Source organism: Mus caroli, unplaced genomic scaffold (assembly GCF_978045245.1).
Source record: "Mus caroli unplaced genomic scaffold, Mus_caroli_1 scaffold_2, whole genome shotgun sequence".
Lineage (NCBI taxonomy): Eukaryota > Metazoa > Chordata > Mammalia > Rodentia > Muridae > Mus > Mus caroli.
In genome coordinates, this window is record NW_028227257.1 from 28110822 (window position 1) to 28132181 (window position 21360).

Below are 21360 nucleotides of genomic sequence, written 5' to 3' on the forward strand. Positions count from 1 at the left end.
CCTCATGATCAGCATTAACTCTCAGTAAGAGAAACATTACTGGCACCTACAGAATGGGGCTGGGGGATAAGAAAATACCAAGGCAGTCTTTGCATACCTATTCAATAAAGGACAAAGATTTAAATCCCTGCATCCTCCCTTCGTAATCCTTCAAACATCTGCTTGCAACGTGTCTGCAGCTGACTCCCTGTTAAAGGCAGGTTAAGTCTTCTCTACATTAAGGGATGTGAAAAGGACCATGACTGCCTCAGCTTGGCCCCAGGCTGTGCCTGAGTTACGCCTAATGCCCCCATGCACATCACGGCCAAGGGAGAAAGGCTGTTCACTGCTGCACTGTCAAGAACAGACACTACATACCTACCAATCTCTGTGCTAAAAGGGACATAAGGCATGTGTAAGCAACCTCCATGACACAGAGCTGAGAAAAGCCAGCATAAAGCACTTTTATTGCAATAATAAAACTTGAACCGCATATGTAGTGCAGAGGGCAGGGGATAAAAGCTTTCTCTCACCAAATCACTACACAAGGACAGCAGAGGGTGAGAAGGAACTGAAGGAGGAAAAGCCAGGAAGCCAAGATCAGCAAAGAGCCAAGCATCAAAACCCAGGAGATGCTGAAGCTGTGATGACCAGCATCGTATTCTTAGAGAACACTCAAGGATTTGCCGTGTGGCTGGGCGTCCGCTGGGTGGTGAGTCTACAAACAGCACCTTCAATTCAAACTTTCCACTGAAGTTCTTAAAATTTAGAAAGTGGAGCTTGAATAGTTACAAGATTACAAAAGTCCAGAAAATCCATTAGAAAAACCATAGGATGAAAAACAAATTAAGCCAGGTCACAAAGGCTTCGAGGTCCCTGCCAACCCAGGGGCAGATATTGTAGTGTCCAACATAGCAGTGAAGGGATCTGCTTTAAAAGGCAGCTAGTTTCAGAAGGTGGAAGGACTGTCAGAAGCCAAGGCTCTCTCCCCCGCTTCCTTCCCACCTCAGTTTGGGTAGGGCTTTCAGTTTAACAAGACCTTCCTCACTAGAGAAAAATCCAGCCCTCAACAGCATCTCGAATCTGCTATGGCTTTGCAGCACAGCAGCAGAATGTCTTAATATATAATAGATAAAATTTTCATCCAAAAAATTAAAATAAAATAAAAATTCTTGCAAATCCCCCCTCAACACCAATTCCTATTCTAAGTTAACCCATCGCTTGTGCTGCTAACACTTGACAATATACTTCATTGGAAACTTAGATCTGAAACAGAAACTGAGTCTTCACCCCAAAATAAAGTAACTTGAGGTTTATGGCATATAGTTTAGGTCGACACACATACAGAGGGGGAAGAGGACATGGAGGTGTCGGAAGCAAAGCTGAGTGACGGAACACATTCAGTCGGGTAGGTGTCTATACAAAGGGTGGTGGGACGTCAGGAAGAGCTCCCCATGGATTCATGGGCACCCGTCTGGAGGTACCAGATTCCTCCATGGCAGATCTGTTGGGAACAGAAAATATGTAAGCTCCAGCAACTCTGTTCTCTCTGTGTGGACAGTCACAATATTATCTGTCATGCCAAGCCCTGTCCTGAGCAGCTGAGAGAGGTCTTTTGGGACCAGGCCAATTCTTATAGCTGGAGAAAGCAGATGGATTGCCTGGGTTTCCGGGCAAGCAACTTTCTTATGCTCAACTTGCCACATGAGGTTCATGGGGCTTTTCTCTTGTTAACCTAACATTAAGTTTAGCATGCTAAGGACAGGAGGAGGCTGCTCCTCCCACCCCCATGCTACTGATAACACAGTGATCACCAGGATCCAAATTGGCTTCAGGTTTCTAACAAAAGCATCCTGGTTGTGGCCTCTGGTCTGGGTCAGTTGTAAGGGTGACATTCATGTGTGAAGAGATTCAAATAGCCACAAGAATAAGGCCATACCACTAGGGTGCTGCGCTTAACATTCTAAGAATGAAGTAAGAGGAAACAGGCTTCAGTTCTACTTTGCCACCACACGGATGTGACCAGGCTGGTTTCCTTCTCTAGAAAGAGCAACTCAGGCTCCTACAGTTTCTTCCTAGAACTGTCTGATCTTAAGGCTTCCTCCTAAGGCAGCTGCTCAAACTGACAGGCTGCTCTTATAAAGGTGCTTTTCTTCTTTCTAGTTTTTAGAAGCACAGGGCAGAATAAATCCAGAAAGAGTTGTTATTTCTGAAAGTCTAAAATGTTAGCACTATGAACCTGGCCTGTGATTCTAGAGACTTTAACTCAAACTCAATAAGCTACATATAACAAGGTTTAACATCTGCCATTCCCACAGGCTCCTTCAATACACATGCCACCCTGTTCCTGGAATGGTCAACTCTTACACTGACGTTAACACCAGGGGGAGGGGCAAGTGGCCACATGTAATATCTTCTGCCCTTGTCTTTACTAAACCCTGGACCTAACAAGGGAGCAACAAAGGGAGTTAGAGCCCTTCACCATTAAGTACTCTTACCCACGTGCAGAGCTAAGGGAGGAGGCCACTTCTGTCATTCCAGTTTTAGAAGCTCCACATCAAAAACAAGAGTGGCATGTGGTGGGATGATGCCTGGGTGCCCGGTGGCTCCATAGGCATAGTCTGAGGAGATTATCAGTTTGGCTCTCTGACCCACACTCATCTGTGAAAACACAAACAAACAAAACCAAGGATTAAAATCAGCTGAACATACTTCCAATCTCTGTACAAGCTGAGCTGGTTACTAGGTTACCAGGACAGGGTTGACCAAGAGACTCCAGTGGCTGCAGCTGCCTACCCAGCAGGCAGCACCCACGCTGTGAAAACACTCAGGAGTGGGACACTCAGGAGTGGGGCAGTCACTTTTGATGGGACCCAATGGCAATTAAAAACCCTCGACGTTTTGAAGGGTCAGTACTTACTGATGTCACACAAATAGTTCTCATACTGTATTATTTGCACAATTAGGACAAGGGGGAAAGGCAGTGTCTATCGGATGCACCCTTTTCATCTGTGGTTATTGTAATCCACTCATGTGGCAACTCTCAACACAGAAGGCTGACAGCACTTTAATAAAAAGCATAAATAAAAAACAAAACCATAGATTACATCTGAGGACAGTCCATGATTCTGTGCTTTGTATATTTAGATTTAGGGTAGGGGCAGGCTCTCACTCTATAGCTTAGTGTAGCATAGGCTGGCATCAAACTCTTAATAATATTCTTGCTTCAAGTTAGGTTAGGATTACAGGTGTTAAAAAGCACCACACCCAGTTTATACTTACAATCTTATGGTGAGGCACTTAAAAAAAAAAAAAAAAACCACACTGTGGCTTTCAGAGACATAATGCAATGCGAACACCCAAGGCCTGAGTGTGGTGATCCAGGTCATGTCCTTCTCACTGGGAACTAAAGGATTACATGAACCAATAAATCTATTTCAAGCCAAACAAACAAACAAAAATAAAAACAACAACAAAAAACCCACTGATTTTTCTGGGGAACAGGATACTATACATTTCATATATAGACTATACATTTATACTAACTAATGGAAAATATCTTTAGAAGGATAGCAGTGTAGCGCTCACTAACATAAAATTTACTGGACAGCCAAAGCAGACCTCAAATCTTGGGAGATACCCCTGCTTCAGCCTCCAGTACTGAGATTACAAACACCAACTACCATAGCTGTGACAGGAAACACAGAGCCAAATCAGCATCAAAAAAATGGAGAAGGAGGTGGGTGGCAGTGGTGCACGCCTTTAATCCCAGCATGTGGGAGGCCAGCCTGGTCTATAGAGTTTGTTCCTTTCTAGAACAACCAGCAACACAGAACAACCCTGTCTTGAAAAACCAAAACCAAAACCAAAACCAAAACCACACAAACCCAAAAGGAGAAGGGGTATGTGCCTCACTTACCCCATCTGTCTTTCGGTTCAGTTCGCCCCCCTCCCACCTTGCTCCCTCTGCCATACATAAATGACCTAAAGATTGTTGGCACCTTCATAACCTGATGACACTTCAGAGTGTAACCCTATGAAGGCTGTAACTGAGCCTACTTTCTAGAACTTTCCTTTCCCTTCAGTATTACTTGCACACATGTAAAATGAAGACTGCAAGATGTACCTAGTATGTAGTATTTTTTATGGTACCAGAATACTGGGAAAGACTCAAGAGGCATTCATTAGGGTTCTGGTTAAAGGAATTATAGCACCCATACCCCTCAGACAGCATTCAGCTATATGAATCTTGCCATGTTAAGCCATGGAATGTCAATGATGAGGAAACAAGAAAGTAAACGGTAGGCAGGTTTGTGGAGGAAAAGGCAAGGAAAGTAGATTTGTGTGCTAAATCCCATGAGGGTGGAGAGGTGGCTCTCCCTCCACTGGCCGCTCTTGTATAGGTCCTAAGATCAGTTCCCATCACCCATCTCTGATTCTAGTTCCAGGGAATCCAAAGTCGTCTCTGACCTCTGAGGGCATGAGACACTCACCCAATATAGGCAGGTGAACATACAGATAAAAGTAATAAGTCTTTTAAAATAAAGAATGAGCCCTCACAGCGTGGTACTTGTGGGGCGTTAGGCAGATATTAAGAAACAAAAGGAGAACATACCTGGGCTACCCCTTCCTCCCAGCCTCGGATCACCTCCTGCTTGCCTAGTGTAAACTTAAAAGGCTTGTTTCTGTCCCGAGAGGAATCAAATTTCTTTCCATCTTCAAGCATCCCTGTAAGAAAGTGCAGTTGTAATATGAGCAACCAAAAGAAATGGTGTGAAGTAGTTCAGAAAACAGTGGTACAGGCCTCATCACCACAGCAGCGTCAGTATGCCTGGTCAGGCATCTCATCTTGGGAGGATCTCCTATGGCCTTCTATGGCATGTGGGCAGCTATGCAGATGACCTGATGCCATGAAGTCTGTCATCTCACTCTGAGGTACAGCTACTACCTTGCTCTGGAGAGTGTAAGCTCCCTGCCGTGGCCTTTCCAGCACCATGGACTTCTCAATTAGTAATGTGGTTTCCTTGTATAAGGTCTTCCTGTGCAAGAGGCAGTAATCCCCAATTCTGCCACTGTACATATGTAACAAGCACACAGCATGTTCTCCATCCTGCTCCGAGGCTGGCTGTGACTATATACACTACTGTTCTCCATGGCAGCCACTGAGTCCTCAACTAGAGGGAAATCCTCTTAGCATCATGAGGAAAGAGACAACAGGAGAACAGCTTTACCAAGCACTCTGGTGCTGTCTTATTTTAAAAAACAGGAACCTGGGGCTGGAGAGATGGCTCAGAGGTTAAAAGCACTGACTACTCTTCCAGAGGTCCTGAGTTCAATTCCCAGCAACCACATGGCGGCTCACAACCATCTGTAATGGGATCTGATGCCCTCTTCTGGAGTGTCTGAAGACAGCGATAGTGTACTTACATACATAAAACAAATAAATCTTAAAAAAACAAAAACAAACAAACAGGAGCCTGAGCATGGGCTAGCTTTTGAGTTGCCAGTCTTCCTGAGAAAGTATCATATACCCCGGATGTCAGAGAAACTGGAACATGCTAGCATTCAACCCACTGCTGAAGCTCATGTTTTCACAGCACATCCCACTTCACAGATGAACCTCTAGCAATAAGTGATTTGTTCAAGTGGCAAAATGAGGCAAAACGCCTCACACCATGTTCCTTTTCCCAGGGGTCAAGCAAAGCACAATGGAAGGGGAACTCTAGCAATGGAGATCGCAAAGGGTGAGCACCGTGAGAAAAGAGGACTTAGATATCTGTGGCAGACATCTGTAGCTCCCTTTTCATAAACATCCCTGCATGGATTTCTCCGGAAACCAGTGTCAGCCAACTGAGGTAACTGACCCTGAGCTCCTGAGAGCTCTCAAATGCAACCCCAGGCTGGAAGGGGCTAGTGGGGGGAGGGGGCCTCAGAACTGGTATGCAACACAATAAGGTTTAAAGAGACATTAAAAAAAGAATTCTCCTGTGCATGTGCATGTGTTTATAAAAGTGGAAAACCCTGGAAAAAAAATCCTAACCCAAAAAACAATGTTAACCCTGGTCAGTAGACTATGGGAACAGATGAATTGAGAGCCTCATCACAGTCGCTAGACTTCTAGACTTTAACCAAGTAGGAAATGGTGGAGGCTGCTGTCTTGAGCAAGAGTCAAGACCAATACCCTGGGCAAAATGCACCTAAAACAGCCTGAAGACTGGAGGTGAAGGAAAAGAGGAAAACAGGAGCTACCCTGTTCCAAATTTGTGAAGAAACAGGGTGTGGAAGCCTAGAAGCGCTGAGCTCCGCTGAGCTGGATGGGAGGAGTGTACATTTAACTTGCTTTTATTAGAACACAATTCACTTCCTGATAAAAGAATTGACAAGCAACAGACATGAATAGTCTATCAGTAACCAGTCTCTAGGCCACAATACCTACTATACACATGCCCATTGCCAGCACAATCCAGCCACAGGAGCCACCTAACTGATCCAAGTTAGGGAAAGAAAGACACCAAGATTCTCAGAATCCTTTCCCTGGACACGTGCAAGCTTTTCCATTCTGCTTATGGCTCTGCTTTAAGAGTAATAAGGAAACCTACTGTAAGGCTTTGCAGCTCACCTAAGGTCAGAACCAATGAATGGGTTCTTCGTGCTGTGAACCATGAAGGATAACTGGTAACTAGAAATACTCTTCCTTAGCTGTCTCTTGTGAGACGATGCCGGGGCCTAGCAAACACAGGAGTGGATGTTCACAGTCAGCTATTGGATGTATCACAGGGCTCCCAATGGAGAAGCTAGAGAAAGTACCCAAGGAGCTAAAGGGATCTGCAACCCTATTGTTGGAACAACATGATGTACTAACCAGAACCCTGGAGCTCTTGTCTCTAGCTGCATATGTATCGAAAGATGGCCTAGTCGGCCATCAATGGAAAGAGAGGCCCATTGGACTTGCAAACTTTATATGCCCCAATATAGGGGAATGCCAGGGCCAAAAGAATGGGAATGGGTGGGTAGGGAAGTGGGGGGCGCTATGGGGGACTTTTGGGATAGTATTGGAAATGTAATTGAGGAAAATATGTAATAAAAATATTAAAAAAAAAAAAAGAAAAAAGAAAGATACTTAAAAAAAAAAAAAAAAAAAAATACTCTTCCTGGTCTGAGCTCTTCTGAGCAGAGCCCGAGTTAGGACCCAGGACAAACAGCAGTCCCTGGCCTCTAAGCTTAACTGTCTGTAAGAACCTGCTGGGAGAAAACATCCAGATAAAAGAAGCTGGAGTGATGGTTCAGGGACTGGCTGTTCTCCCAGAGGACCTGATTTCTGTTCCCAGCACCCACATAGTGGCTTACAATGGGTTGTAACTCCATTTCTAGAGATCTGAAGCTCTCTTCTGGTCTCCATGGGTACCCAGACATACACATGGTGCAAACACATATATTCAAAACACTCATACACATAATTTCTTTTAAAAACTCCTGAGCCAGGTATGGTGGCACAGAGACAGACCAACCCTAGTCTACAGAGAGCTCAAGGACAACAGGCTCCATAGAGACCCTGTCTCCAAAATGAATGAATGAATGAAATTAAATACTCTGAGAAAAGCATGAAGAGAGGGACATGTGAATCAAGGCTATGAAATAATTCAGACCCAGAGCCCCAGTTCCACTCCCAATGCAGTGTCAGCTTTCTAGGAGTGCTACAGCTCAGCCCAAGAGACAGACTACTCAATCTAAGCCTTTCTCTATGCCGGTTATAGATGGTTTAGACCAAACACACAGGCCAGTGTAACTTTAATCTTTCTTTTTTTTTTTTTTGGTTTTTCAAAACAGGGTTTCTCTGTGTAGTCCTGACTGTCCTGGAACTCAATCTATAGACCAGGCTGGCCTCGAACTCGGAAATCCGCCTGCCTCAGCCTCCCAAGTGCTGGGATTAAAGGCGTGAGCCACCACTGCCAGGCTTAATGTCTATTTTTAATAATGGTTCTTAAATGTTTTTAGTCCACTACCTAACAGAGGTAGTGGGACAAAAAATACAGAGGAAGTGGAGCTGTTTAGAAATGATTCTTTGAAGTAACTCTCATTCTCTGAAGTAACTGTGCTGTCTGGAAATCGACAGTTCAGTTCACAGTTCAATAAAGACAGCTCAATCTACTTGTAAACACTTTATGGATATATCAGTAGTTTAGTTTGGTAGAGTTGGAATAGTGAATATGAATCAGTAGTGGTGGTACTATCAGGTAGAGACAGCCAGGCCTCAGCCTCAGCACAAGACAGTAGGAGGGATCAGGGTCAATAAGAAGGTCAGAAAAAGTCTCTGGCTATGTTTCTCTCAGAGAAGTGAAAACCAGAGAAGACGTGAGACCAACAAGTATTATACAGCTAGCTCTGTAAGTAAGTCAAGCTCAGGCTCTGTCACTGTCTGTAGAGTCCTTTTTAATACTCCCTCTAAACATCGTGTCCTCTGTGGGTTTTGACTCACTCTGCACATGTCTCAGCTGACATCACTGTGCCAATCAGTCCCGGTCTTCGAAAGCAGCAAAAAGCCAGAACACCCTACCGTTCGTGTTGTGGACTGCGGGCAGGCCGCAACACCTATACTTTACATGCACAAACAATGAAAGCACATAGGAACACTCATGAGTAACTACTTCTCATTTTTCAAAATAACTTAATTAGGATTGCACTAAATAAATTTCACATTAATGGGTTGTTCCAAAAGAATTATATTATTTCTTGTCAAATCTGAACATGGCTCTGACCTGAGCAGGACCACATTTTAAATTCAATGAAAATGTACAATATACTCCTTAGGTCTTCATTCCCAAAGGCAGGGGAAAGCTGCCTCCTGTATCTGACATGCACTGGTGCTGCTTTGCCTGAGTTGCCTCAACTGACTAAGAGCAGGCAGGAAGCTCAGAGGGAGCTTCTTTTTGCAGTTAGTTCTTCAGTAAGGGATGTCTAACTTCCTTATCTTAAACTCAAGTGGCTCTACTAGCTCAGGAAACAGGATTACTGCCTTATCCTTTTAAACTATTTCACATGAGCTGTTGTCTAAAGAAAGAGGACTTGAGTCTTGCTCCAGAGCTTCAGACCATTATCATTTCTTGTCAATCTATTTTATCTTCCCAGGAAAAAGTGAGAGTAGGAGGTATTCTTTAGGGTTGAAGGATTTTATCCCCCATAATTGAATTATTTTTTAAGTTGTATTTAATTTTTTTATTTTTTTTTAGTTTTTTGAGACAAGGTTTCTCTGTGTAGTCTTGGCTGTTCTGGAACTCACTCTGTAGACCAGGCTGGCCTCAAACTCAGAAATCCGCCTGCCTCTGTCTCCCAAGTGCTGGGATTAAAGGCATGCGCCACCACGCCCGGCTTAAGTTGTATTTAATTATGTACTTAATGTATAAGGGTGCTTTGACTACATGTACTACTTATGTATACCAGAAGAAAGCATCATTCCCATTACAGATGGTTGTGAGCTGCCATGTGGTTGCTGGGAATTAAACTCAGGACCTCTAGAAGAGCAGCCAGTGCTCTTCAATATCCCTAGAGGTAAGGGTAGTTGAGTAGGTATCAAAATGGGCTAAAGGGTAAGGAGGGTCTAGAAGGGAGAGATGCTGAGGAAAACCAATGCTGGAAGGCAGGCGTGAGAGTGCATGTAGCTTTCTGAGAATTATGCTACTCAGCTTTGATGGCAGAACACAAGAAAAGAAGATGGAAAACAGCTAGATAGGATTTCTGTTATCCACCAAGATGGAGGGAAATGGTCTAAACTGTCTCTGAATAGCCAACCAACCAAACTAGCCATCTCCCCACAATAACTAAGAATCGGCTCAATGAAACAATGGATGTATGACATTAGACACAGTAACCTCTGAAAGCTGGGAAACGAGCAAGGCCATCCTCCAATGACCCCAGCTCACATCACTGGGAGTTTCCTGAGGTGGGGACAGGGACAGTCCTTAAGGCAGCAAGAGTCCACTTAAAGGACCAACTTACTCGCTGCTACATACATAGAAGTTAGAAAATCGGGATTCATATTTACACTATATCAAGTATTACTTCAAGTTATATGTGTGTTCGTGTGTAGGTGCTATAAATGGAGTCAAAGGGCAACCTTAGCTATCAGTCCTCACCTCCCACCTTGTTTGAGACCGTCTCTTGTTCACTATTTCATATTCCATGCTAGCTGGCCAGCGAGGTTTCACGCTGTCATGCCCACCTTTTATTTGGGAAGTCTGCAAGTCCTGAGGCATCATCTCTCCAGCCCTCAAATGTTACTTCAAAATGGACCATGCGCCTAAATGTAAATGCTAAAGCTGCACAACTCTTTAAAAGAATAAATGGGCAAAGAAATCCTTGCAATCTTAAACTAGGTAAAAATTTCTTAGGTGTAGGATCAAAAACCACAAGCCATCAAAAAGAAAAAAACCTAGACACTGATATCCATTTAAAATTATTTTAGCCAGGCAATGGTGGCACATGCCTTTAATCTCAGCACCTGTGAGACAAAGATAGGTGGATCTCTGTGAGTTCCAGGCCATCCAAGTCTACAGAGTGTGTTCCAGGCTAGCCAGGGTTATACAAAGAAACCCTGCCTCAAACAAACAAACCAAAAATTTATTTTTAGAAAAGACAAAACAATTTATACTACTCAGAGTGTATAAAGAACTATCATAAGGCTGGCTGGTGATGGCATACAACTTTATTCCCAGCACCTGGAAGACAAGGACAGGTGGATCTCTGTGAATTTGAGGCCAGCCTGGTCTACAAAGTGAGTTCCAAGACAGTCAGGGCTACACAGAGAAATCCAGTCTCAAAATACAACCAAAACAACAAACAAAACCAAACAACAACAAAACCAATAAAGGCAAGAATGAGGAAGGATGATTGTCAAGTTCAAAGGCCAGCCTGAGCTATACAATAGATTTAGCCTGACCTATACAAGATTATCAAAACTGAGTAAGAAAAGAGCCAATTAAATAACAAAAAATTTTGAACCTACAAAAACACATGTACACAGATGGCATGTGAGCATATGAAAAGATGTTCAACATTTTTAATCATTACAAAATGGAAATTAAAACCACTAGGAAGGATATCACTGATTAAAGTAAATAACTAAAAGACTGGCTACATCAAGTATAGGGAGAACATTACACTGTTGGTGGCAAAACAGAGCCAATTACTCTGGAAGGACAGGAGTGTGAGCACTCGTGCCCCATTTGGCCCAGCTATCCTACATTTTAGTATCATCTTAGACAGCCTACATCTCATACACAATTTTAGAGCAATTTTTAACAGTCAATCCTAAGAACCAACCCAACCACCTACCAAATAGTGAATGAACATATAACCCATACACAGAAACCACTCAGGAACAAATTATCTATATAGAGAAGTCAGAAGAATCTTGAAATACACTGAGTAAAAGAAGCCAGAAGACTAAATACTTCATAGTTAACATTTATGAGTAATGTGTAAGTTACAAACTTTTATCCCAGCACTCCAGCGGGCAGAGGCAGGAGGATCTCTTTGAGTTCCAGGTAAGCCTGGTCTACACAGTAAGTTCCTGGACTCAAAAACTAAAAAAACCAAGCCAAACCAAACCAAACAAAAAAAAACAAAAACCAAAAATAAGAAACAAAGCCAGCAAACTGAGCTCTAAGAAAGCACAGTAGCAGTTAGCAGTTAGGGAAGGATATAGCTGGGAGCTCCACAGGGAATTTATTCAGCAGGGCTTAAATTGTACACTGTTGTGGTCTTTCAGACAGTGTTCCACTACTTAGTCCATACCCATAATCCTCATGCTTCTGACAACAGGTTGCTAAGGACCTAAGTAGGAGCCATGACATAGAGCTGAAACTGAACACTGTAAACATGTGACATTTACTGTATGACAACTGAACCTTAACAAAACTGTAACAAGGAAACGATGCCTCATGGAGGTACTGAAGGCTGGGAGAGATCATTCTGAGGTCAGCCAGATCAACAAAGTAAGACCCTGCCTGCAAAGACAGAAGAAAAAAATCAAAGTAGGTAGTGATGTTCACTAACCCCCTGCTCAGTTCCTGCTCCACAAAGGGAATGGAAGTAGGACAAAGGAACAGGTCGAGTCTCATCCCTGTCAGCAAGTAAGCACTGGAGCTCTCCTGCCAAGTTACCCCAGAATATCCTAGAGGAGAGCCGGGAGAGGGCAACTGAGGCCACTGGTGACACACAACAGGCTTTTGCTCTCAAGACCACACTTACATTGCTGCTGCAGTGGCCACTTTCATTTCTGATTAGACACAAACTCCACTTCATGACTGAGAGCTGTCTGAAGAGCTGTAGATTCTCGGTTTCCAGCCTTAAATCATGGTACTCAGGGCCAAATGAAACTCAAGATCACAGAAATGGACTCTGTCCTATGTCCCAATGGCATCTGGCTCAACCCTTGGCTCTTCTTACTTGACTTAAGGACACTTAAGATAAGCAGGAGGCTTCCATATTTAGACCTTCTTCCCTATATGGCAAGCAGCAGCTGAGGGATGCTCCTAGAAGGGCTGGCTTTACTTTGCAGAACATGGCAAGAAATGGGGATGTCCAATGTAAAGCACAAGGCAAGACGAGGCTCCCTATGTAAAGGCTCCCTCTTCACACAGCCCATGCCACTTCCATCCCATACAGCTTCTCATTGGGGACAATCAGGCTCAAATCCTTGCAGGGAAGAAGGATTTTAGGAGTTTGGGGGGAGATTCAAATCTATCCCCACCATAGCATGCCAGGCAAGCGCTCCATCAGTCATACCCAGCTCTGCAGTGTGCTCTAATTCACAAGTAACTGGCAAAGGGGAAAGACACAGGCAGCACCTGGTAAGCACAGCGCCAGAGTACCCTAGACTGCAATCCCAGTGCTTGGCTCAGGCCAAGATCAAGACTCAAATCCATGAGGACCACCGAGTATCAGATCAGATTATTTCTGGCACTCTGCTTTTCAGAAGGCAGTCTCAATGCCTTCTACTTGAGTCAAAAGCTTCAGTAGCTATAGTGAAAGCTCACTCTCAGTACTCACCAATTTTCACATGAGGTTTTCCCAGGCAGCATTCTATGGACTACAATACAGGATATTATAGAAAGAAAACTCTAAACCCCACTATTTAAATAAAATAAAATGATCAAGTAACTAAACATGACAAAATCAAAGCTAAGTTCCTGTCACTTGCCAATGGGAGAGGGAGGACTTGCTGAGGCCAAAATCCAGATTAGTTTCCTAAGTGCAACCAGTGCAGCTGTTGAATGAAAGGGGGAGCCACCCAAAGGCATGTCAGCCTGCAGCCTTTCCCAGGTTAGAGCACTGTCAGAGGCCGCAGGACAGACCTGTTTCTCTTCCCTTTATTAGACACAGGAGCTTCCCAAGCCCCCTTCTGCGTAACTTCTGGGCTAGAAAGACAACATGTCCATGCTAAGTTTACCAAAGAGGACAGGGGAGCAGTCAGCCGTAAGCTTCCATAGCTAGTCATGGTGGTTACACCGATGATTTAATTGAACAGCATGCAAATCAGTTAAGAATGGGTATGGCTAGAAAATCAGTTTAGCTGACGAGTCAGTACAGGAAAGACAGAACGCTGCTGCTAGTAATGAACTGGAAAGGCTTAGCATTTAGACTTCTCACAATAGACCTTACTTTATTATAAAAAAACAAAATTGGTACTTGGAAAATGCCATACTCAAAGAAAAAGCAATGGCTCTTCAGCAAGTATCTGAGCTGTTTTAGTTCACTTCTAGGCCCCATGACTGCACGACTGCACCCCAGTGTAACCTTCCTGCACTTATAAGGATACCCTTGGTGAATGGTATGGCCAGAGGTTAAGTGCCTATCCAAAGAAGGAACCAACTCCATCCCATCACTTGCCTGGTCCATTAAGTGCAAGCACATGCCCAACCATGAGCAAACAAACACTTCTTATCTTTAGCCATATCCCTTAGATTCTAGACCAAAAGTTTTCAAAGTCAAGATCCACAATGGAAGGAGCTGTGCAACAATATGAAGAACACAGGTAGAGTAAGTTCTTCCCTTGAGGGCATGTCATTCAGTTCCCACATTAATCACAATATAAACAGTGGCTAGCCAGATAGATACATGCAATGCTCTAGGACGTACTCCTCCCAAATGGTTCATCCCCTTCCCTGGCTTTTCTGCTTCTGTTCCTGCTCTTCCTCCAGCACAAATCTGACAAGAGCCTAACACAGGGCCTTTGAAACAACACAAACAGACCCTTGCTTTTTAAAGCCCTCACCTGGCTCACCATCTCTTTCAGAAGACTCTAACCTCCTTAAAGTGGCCCCCAAGAGCTGTCACCTCTCCAATCTTGCTGCCCCCTGCCTCCACTTCTCTGCTCCAGGCACTGTAGTCTGCATTCACATCGAGTACACTATTTGCAGCCTTGCTGCTGTGCTGCTCACTCTTGCTCAAACCACCCTATGTACTAATCCCCTGACTCCTTCCACTATATTACTCTCACTTTCTCAATGAGGCCTTTGCTATTTAAAATCTTGACCTATTCTTACCTCTCCTTAGCACTACTGAACAATACATTTTTGCATAATCACATTAATTATGCCTTTTCCACAACAGCTAAAAATCTACAAGGGTAGGAATTGTGTTCTACTTTATTCTTAAATTCTTGGTGCTAAGTACAATACCTTGCACACAGACATGAGTTCATATAGAGAATCAAAGCTACCTTCTAATTCCAGGCATACGAACCCTTGGATAACTCTTTCCTCTTGCCTGCCTGAGGCACTGACACTCAAGGTGCCACTGCTTCCAGGCAGCTCTCGCTTACACGTGCCAGTTGCCATGAGGATTTCGATGAATGGCTCTCTCCCACCTGCTGGCGATATCACTGAACAATAGAGGGAAGGGTGAACCATGGGAGTAATGGGTACAAGGAGAAAGGAACAAAGTCCAAAAAGAGACTTAAGTACTTTCTCTTTCTAGACTGAAGAAAACAGAAACCCCTGTCACAGTACCAGGAATGCGGGAGTGCAGGTAGTGTATTAGTACTTACTAAAGGGGGCAGACACACTCCCTACCCCTCCTCCTCCCCTAGTGGTTGGAGCTCTTGGGAGAGACACATTTAGAAGCACACAGAGCATCCCACTACAGTGAGTGAACCTCAAAAGAAGCAAGGCTGTAAAACCAGCTTTGGAAACAACTGTGATGATTTCGTTGAGTTTGGTTTGGGATAGGACTGGATCACTTTACCTTGTCTTGGATGTAACAAGCAAGAAAATAATACCCTCATGGCAGGTAAGACACCAGGATATTTCAAGTTAATATGGCCCAGCTAAGCTGGGCTTAGAGGCATGCTGCCTGCCAGTTCTTGGGAGGCAGAGGCAGGCAACCTTCGTGAGTCCGAGGCCAGCCTGGTCTACATGGTGAGTCCCAGGACAGTCAGGGCTACACAGTGAGGCTGTCTTGAGAAACAAAACAATGGCCCTAAGGTTATAGGTTACTAAACTTCAGAGTGGATAGTAACAGTGCATGTAACAAAATGTCCACCTGTGCCAAGGCAGTAGCACTCAGGCACACACTTCTGTTTTCACTTTTCTTTCTTTAAAAAGGTCTCCAGAATAGTGGCACCACATATTCTTTGGGGGTACAACAAAAGAGTTTCTTCTGCCCTTACCTGTGGAAGGAAGACAACAGACTTTGTGTAATTAATTTGGAAACTCACAATGCCATAGGAAGACAACCCTTCCACAGCAGGATCCACTTCACGGTGCCAACATCTTACCAAGCTAAGGAAATCTGGCAACAGAAATCAATCCCTAATGTGTTCACACAGCCAAGGTAGCACAGTGCAGCTGTACTACTCTCACCCAGGGGAGCTTCCTTGTGCACATACCGGGGTATGGCTGTAGATGGGCACTTGTTCCACTCCACCTCTTTTGCATACCGATTTCTCCACCTGTGTAACAGGAGCTTGGGGCAACCACTTCAATCTTTTGTGTCTAAAAAAGGGTTTCACCATGTGAAACCTGGAACTTGTTAGGTAGCCCAGGCTGCCCTCAAGTTCATCATGATCGAGCTGCTCTGCTATGAGTGCTGGAATTAAAAGGCACGGGGCACCACACCTAGCTTCCAAATGCTTCAATTTTAAGCATCCAAGTCTGACGACCACTCTCAACAGTTTTGGTGCCAAGATCACAGTTCAACCTTGTTTCTAACTCTAGACACCACAACGGACAAGAGCTCCATTGCCTGGTATGTGGCGCATAAGATATAAGCACAGTTGGAACAGTGCCATAGCTGCCCCGTGCCTCTACTCACAAGGTGCTACTTCTCCCAAACTCCCACCCTTTGAGGAGCGTGCCTGGCATCATTTATTTCTCGCTGATTTCCTAGGCTGGAACACCCTCACACTAGGGGTACAGCTAGGTATTATGTATATATCCCCCAGAGGGAGAGGGTTAAAATTCAAGTCAGCTCAAGACATGTTCCTCAGACTCAGAGGAAGGCAGCATACCAAGTTCCCTTAGCCCCACTGCCCAAAACCACTCTTTCACACAATCCACTCCAGCTCCTGGGCCTTGCAGAAGAACTTTTCCTCGAGATGGCCTTGAAGCCCACTACCAAACTTGCTGTGCATGATGCTGGAGGTGGGTGACACTTATCTGGACTTTTCCAACGGTCTCCATTAAAAGCAAACTCCTCCTTCCCCACCCCTCTCTGCTTTACTCTCTCTATTGTGCCTCTCACTATCTGACATGTCACACTGTCAAGCTGGTCCACCTCTTGAGCTAAACCCTACTAGATCAGGTCTTTCTCTAGTCAGTTTACTAGCCACTTGTGCTTGGTTTGTTGCTGTACAAAGGAGAAAACAAACAAAAACCCCAAACAACAACAACAACAACAATACAACATTGTCACAACTACCCATACAGCTCAGCCTATTTTGTGGCAGACACTACACACTAGAAAAAATACCACCTGAGGCATTTCTTAAATATGAGCTTCCCTCCAGACATCAGGTCACCAACTAAGGAACAGCAGAGAAGAGGGACAAAAACTAAAGAAAAATTCAAAGTCATGGGCCAGCCCTGGCCTGGGAGCTTTGACTGCCCTAGGCAGACTGGAGATGATGCCAAGGGACTCTTAGCTTCTCCATCAGACACCAAGAAGCTATGTAAGACTTAAGCACGATCCCAAGGACAAGATGTCTAGCTATATTTTAGGAGGACAAAAAAAAGAATTCCTTCAGTCCACTTGAAACTGCTCTCACAGTGGCAAGCACGTGGCCTGCTGTGGCCTTGTGAAAAGGGATATGCACTAGGATAAGCGGCACAGCAACCAGGAGGCAGCCTTTGAGGATTTATTGTATGGCTTTACTGTCCTATCTCCTCCCTCAGGCATCAGTCAAGGCTTGTCACCCCCCTCAGAAATCACTAGATATTCTCAGTGGCATTCAGAGGTCTTCTTCAAGCCTGCACTTACGCTGGATTCTGGCAGAGGTCACAGAAAACTCCAGAGAAAGGCTGAACAGTGGCACAAAGTCAGTCATTATTGGCATCTAAAACATCCTTGAAGTTGAGGCTTGGAGATAGAGCTCAGAGTTGAAACGTTTGGCTAGTACCTGTAAGGTCCTGGGGTTCATCCCTGGCATGCAGGGTGCGGGGCTGAGGGGCTGGTCACCTTACTTCCTTTGCTGTTTCTCTGGACCCAGTCTAAATAGCAGAAACGGACACTTGGCTAAAACTCACATGACCAAGAATTATTAACCCAACTCAAGCCTCAGTCATTCATATCCTTCCTCTGTCAGTCAGGCAAACAACCTGAGCCAGACATTCAAAGGGAACAGAAACACTGAGCACGGACATGAAGGCTTCCCCCACCCATCAGCCAGAAGCATAGATCTTGAAAAATGACTGAGGCAAGCAGAGAGAAAGCCAGAGATAAGAGATAGGAGCTCTCTCTCCCTCGTCCCTGGGACTCCACTGGCTCCCCATCTTTGAAGATCCTCTTCCTCTAGTCTCTGGCACAACGTTCTCCTCTCATCACAATCCCTCTGAGATAAGTCTATTCCCAGCAACTTAAAAGCCGTAATGCTGCGGACGTGATCTCATAGCCAATCTACCCCCTTCTCTCACGCCCCCACAGGTCTCAAACAGGTTCTTCCTGGGAGGCTGGTGGCAAAGACTCTGGGGAACAAAGCCACCGCCCTCAGAACAGCCTATTCTGTGATCGTGAGGCACAGCTGGCTTCTCACTAAGGCGTCTTTGTGGAGTTTATCAAAATGAAATAAAAAAGAAAGCTTTTGTTCTAATGTGTGCCAGGGTCCTGCTGTCATTCTGGGAACGTGTGGGTGGGTACCGCCCGCATGGAGAACAGACTTGAAGAGGCATTAGGAGTTCTGGGTCCCATAGTCATCTGTTTTTTGGGTTTTTTTTTTGGGGGGGGGTGATTTTTATTTTTTTTAAGGAAAAGGCTCCAGACACTTTATAGGGACAGTTCACCACGAAGCATAGTAAACTGTTTCTGCCTACACGCCGGTACCTGGCTTTCAGCAGCAGTGAAGCATAGGCAGGCAAGGATGATGGGCAGCCTTGGACGTAGATAGGATATAACCAGGCACTGTGGTGGGGCTGCCACAAACCAAATTAAAGAGGGCTGTAGGAAGGCAGGGAACTGTCCACTTGCCTACATTCTCAACCTGTGGGTTGCAACTCCATCAGGGGTCCAAAGACCCTTTCACAAGGGTTGCCTAAGACCACTGAAAACAGATATTTACACTGATCCATAACAATAGCAAAATTAGTTATGAACCAGCAACGAAAATAATTTCACGGTGAGGGGGGGTCACAAATGAGGAACTCTATTAAAACTGCCTTAAACACATCTGTTTGTTTTTTAAAAAGTGACAGCATCCTTTTTCAACTTGCTTTCAAAGATGACTAGAATAAGGTGCTGACTGGTCTTATCAAAACAGCTACTGTGATTTGGTCCATGAGAAGAGTCTGTTCTTGCCAAGATGTATTTCAATATTCCTTCCATTGGCAGCTTTTTAAAGGTCCTAGTCCTTAACTCCTGCCCGCTTCTCTACTCAAGAAGTCATAGAAATAAGGGGGCACAGGGAGGAGGATGTGAGCAAGCTGCCGTGTCTTCCCTTCCCTGTAAGTCATTTCCCTCAAGAGCGGGATCCTCCCCTGATTAGGGAGAGAAAGGCAACTTGAGCCAGAACAGCTTGGCCAGATCAGGCAGGAAAAAAAAAAAAGGTGGGGGTGGTGACAGTGGAGGGGAGCAGGGAGAAGCAGACGAAACAGAGGAAGGATGGGGAGGGGGACAAAGGAAAGGGTGGAAAAGGGAAGAAGGGGGAGGGAAGCCGATTCATATCAGCTGTGGCTACACCACTCAGCCTAGCTAGGAAGGCAGTCAGCTCCCCCTCCCCCTCCCCAACCCAGGAAGACCTTGTAAGGGCATGGAGTGAAAAATGGTCTCAGGGCCAGCAGTCTCGATGGTCTTGATGCTTCAATTCTGGCTGAGTGTGCGCGCCTTTAAAATCTCCTTTGACTTAGTTACTGTGCACTGCATTCACGACCCCCCCCCAGTTTCCTTTATCTTTAAAAATGGGGGTGAGAAAGTCTCTACTCTCAGAAAGGGGAAAGGAAAATGATATGGTATACATCCTTTGGTCTGGAAATCACTGCCATGGAGGCTGAGATTTGCAAGTGGGTCAAAGAGAAATAGTCATTGCATTATCTATTTCCGAAAGGGCACGTGAAGCCACAATAATGACTTCGCAAGTGGGTCGTTTCCCACCCGCCCCAGAAAGGTGAATTCAAGGGTTTCCCTGGGAAAGGGTGGCTGGGCAGACTAGGAATTTTCTCCCCTTCTTAACTACTGAAGGGAGAATCCCGAAGCACGAAGAAAGCATCAAGCCATCGGGGTTCGGAAACGGTTCAAATCTTCCCGAAGGGTCCCTGGCCGGGAGCGCGTGACCTCCGCCAGGCGATGAGTTCGCCCCGGCCTCAGTTTCTACGGTTGGACAGAAGGCTCCCTGCGGCATCCGGGGCCGCGCACCGTTCAGGGTGGACGAGACTGCGCCAACCCTAAGTCCCGCTCGGCGCGGCGGGCCCTGCCTGTCCCTCGGGGCATGGCCACCGCCCAGGCCTCGGCCGCCGGCCACGCGGCCACCACGCCCCGACTCCCCAGCCGCCGCCCCTCCCGCCCGGCCCCACCCGGCCGGTCCGACTCACCCGTGTAGTGCACCACGCAGGTCTGGCCGCGCTTCGGGAAGGTGCGCCCTGAGGAGAGACAAGACTGCAGGTGAGTGGCTGCGAGCGGCGGCCGGGGAACGGGCGGCGGGTGTCTACTCACCGTCTCCAGGAGAGATGGTCTCCACCTGCACTCCCATGGCGGCGGCGTTGGCGGAGGAGGAGAAGGACCCGGGTGGCGGCGCGACGGGCGGCGTGGAGCCGGAGCGGACCTGGCGGCGATTCAGAGGTTCGGCTTCGTCCCTCTCGTGGCTCCTGCGCACGCGCACCGCACCGCACGGCACGCCCCGCCCTATTTGCGCGAGGCGCTCACATCCCTGAAGCGGGGCAGCTGGGCGGAGGGACCGGAAGTCCGGAGGCCACAGACCCCCGGATGCAGCTGCGGCGGAAGGCGCGTCCTGTTGGCTACTCCCGGCTTTCCTCTGCGTTTCTCCGCCTCGGAGACGCCGCAGTAATAACGGGCCCACCAGCTACTGACGAGCTCACTCAGAGATGCTTTACTCCGGCGCACACCTAACTAAATTGTCCTGTAAGGACGATAGCTGTGAGTAGGCCTTGCACCTGTGGAACCAAGGAAACGTCTGTAAGTGGCCCTAGGTTCCTAGCTCCTTCTTGGAAGAGTCAGTATTAACACTGGCCTGCGTGAAAGCCCACTCTTCCACGAATACGTATATATTAAATGTATGGAAATGGAGACCCATCCCTGGTCTAGTCTACAGAGCGAGTTCCAGGGCAGCAAGGGAAGATAACCCCTGTCTCAAACAAATAAAAAGAAAAAAGTCATATATGTATGTATGGGGCTCTTGTGAGTTTTGCTTGAATACTTTCAGTACTTTTAAAGAATAAAAACTTAATGGGCTGGAAAGATGGCTCCGGTGTTAAAAGCACTGGCTGCTCTTCCTGAGTTCAATTCCCACACCCACATGGCAGTTCACAACTATCTGTTACCTCCAGTTCCAGGGAGTCATATACTCGGTGTACAGATGGATACATAGACAGAACACTCATTCACATAAAATAAAACTGCCAGGGTTGCTGGTGCAGACCTGTAACCCCAGTGCTGAGGATAGGAACACAGTCACCCTAGCCTATTCACTGAGCTCCAGGCCAGGGAGAAACCTTGTATTAA

At 45.8% G+C, this 21360-nt stretch overlaps 1 protein-coding gene across 1 annotated transcript; it reads right to left on the bottom strand.

Moving 5' to 3' along the window:
- Positions 1-419: 419 nt before the first annotated feature.
- Positions 420-20609, bottom strand: Fkbp1a (FKBP prolyl isomerase 1A). Its single transcript, XM_021156085.2, has 5 exons — positions 20335-20609; positions 20214-20261; positions 4595-4707; positions 2478-2640; positions 420-1483 (listed from the first exon to the last, which is right to left on the bottom strand). The coding sequence occupies exons 1-4, from the start codon at positions 20369-20371 to the stop codon at positions 2512-2514; spliced, it is 327 nt and encodes a 108-aa protein (XP_021011744.1). The 5' UTR covers positions 20372-20609; the 3' UTR covers positions 420-1483; positions 2478-2511.
- Between the last annotated feature and the right edge of the window lie 751 nt (positions 20610-21360).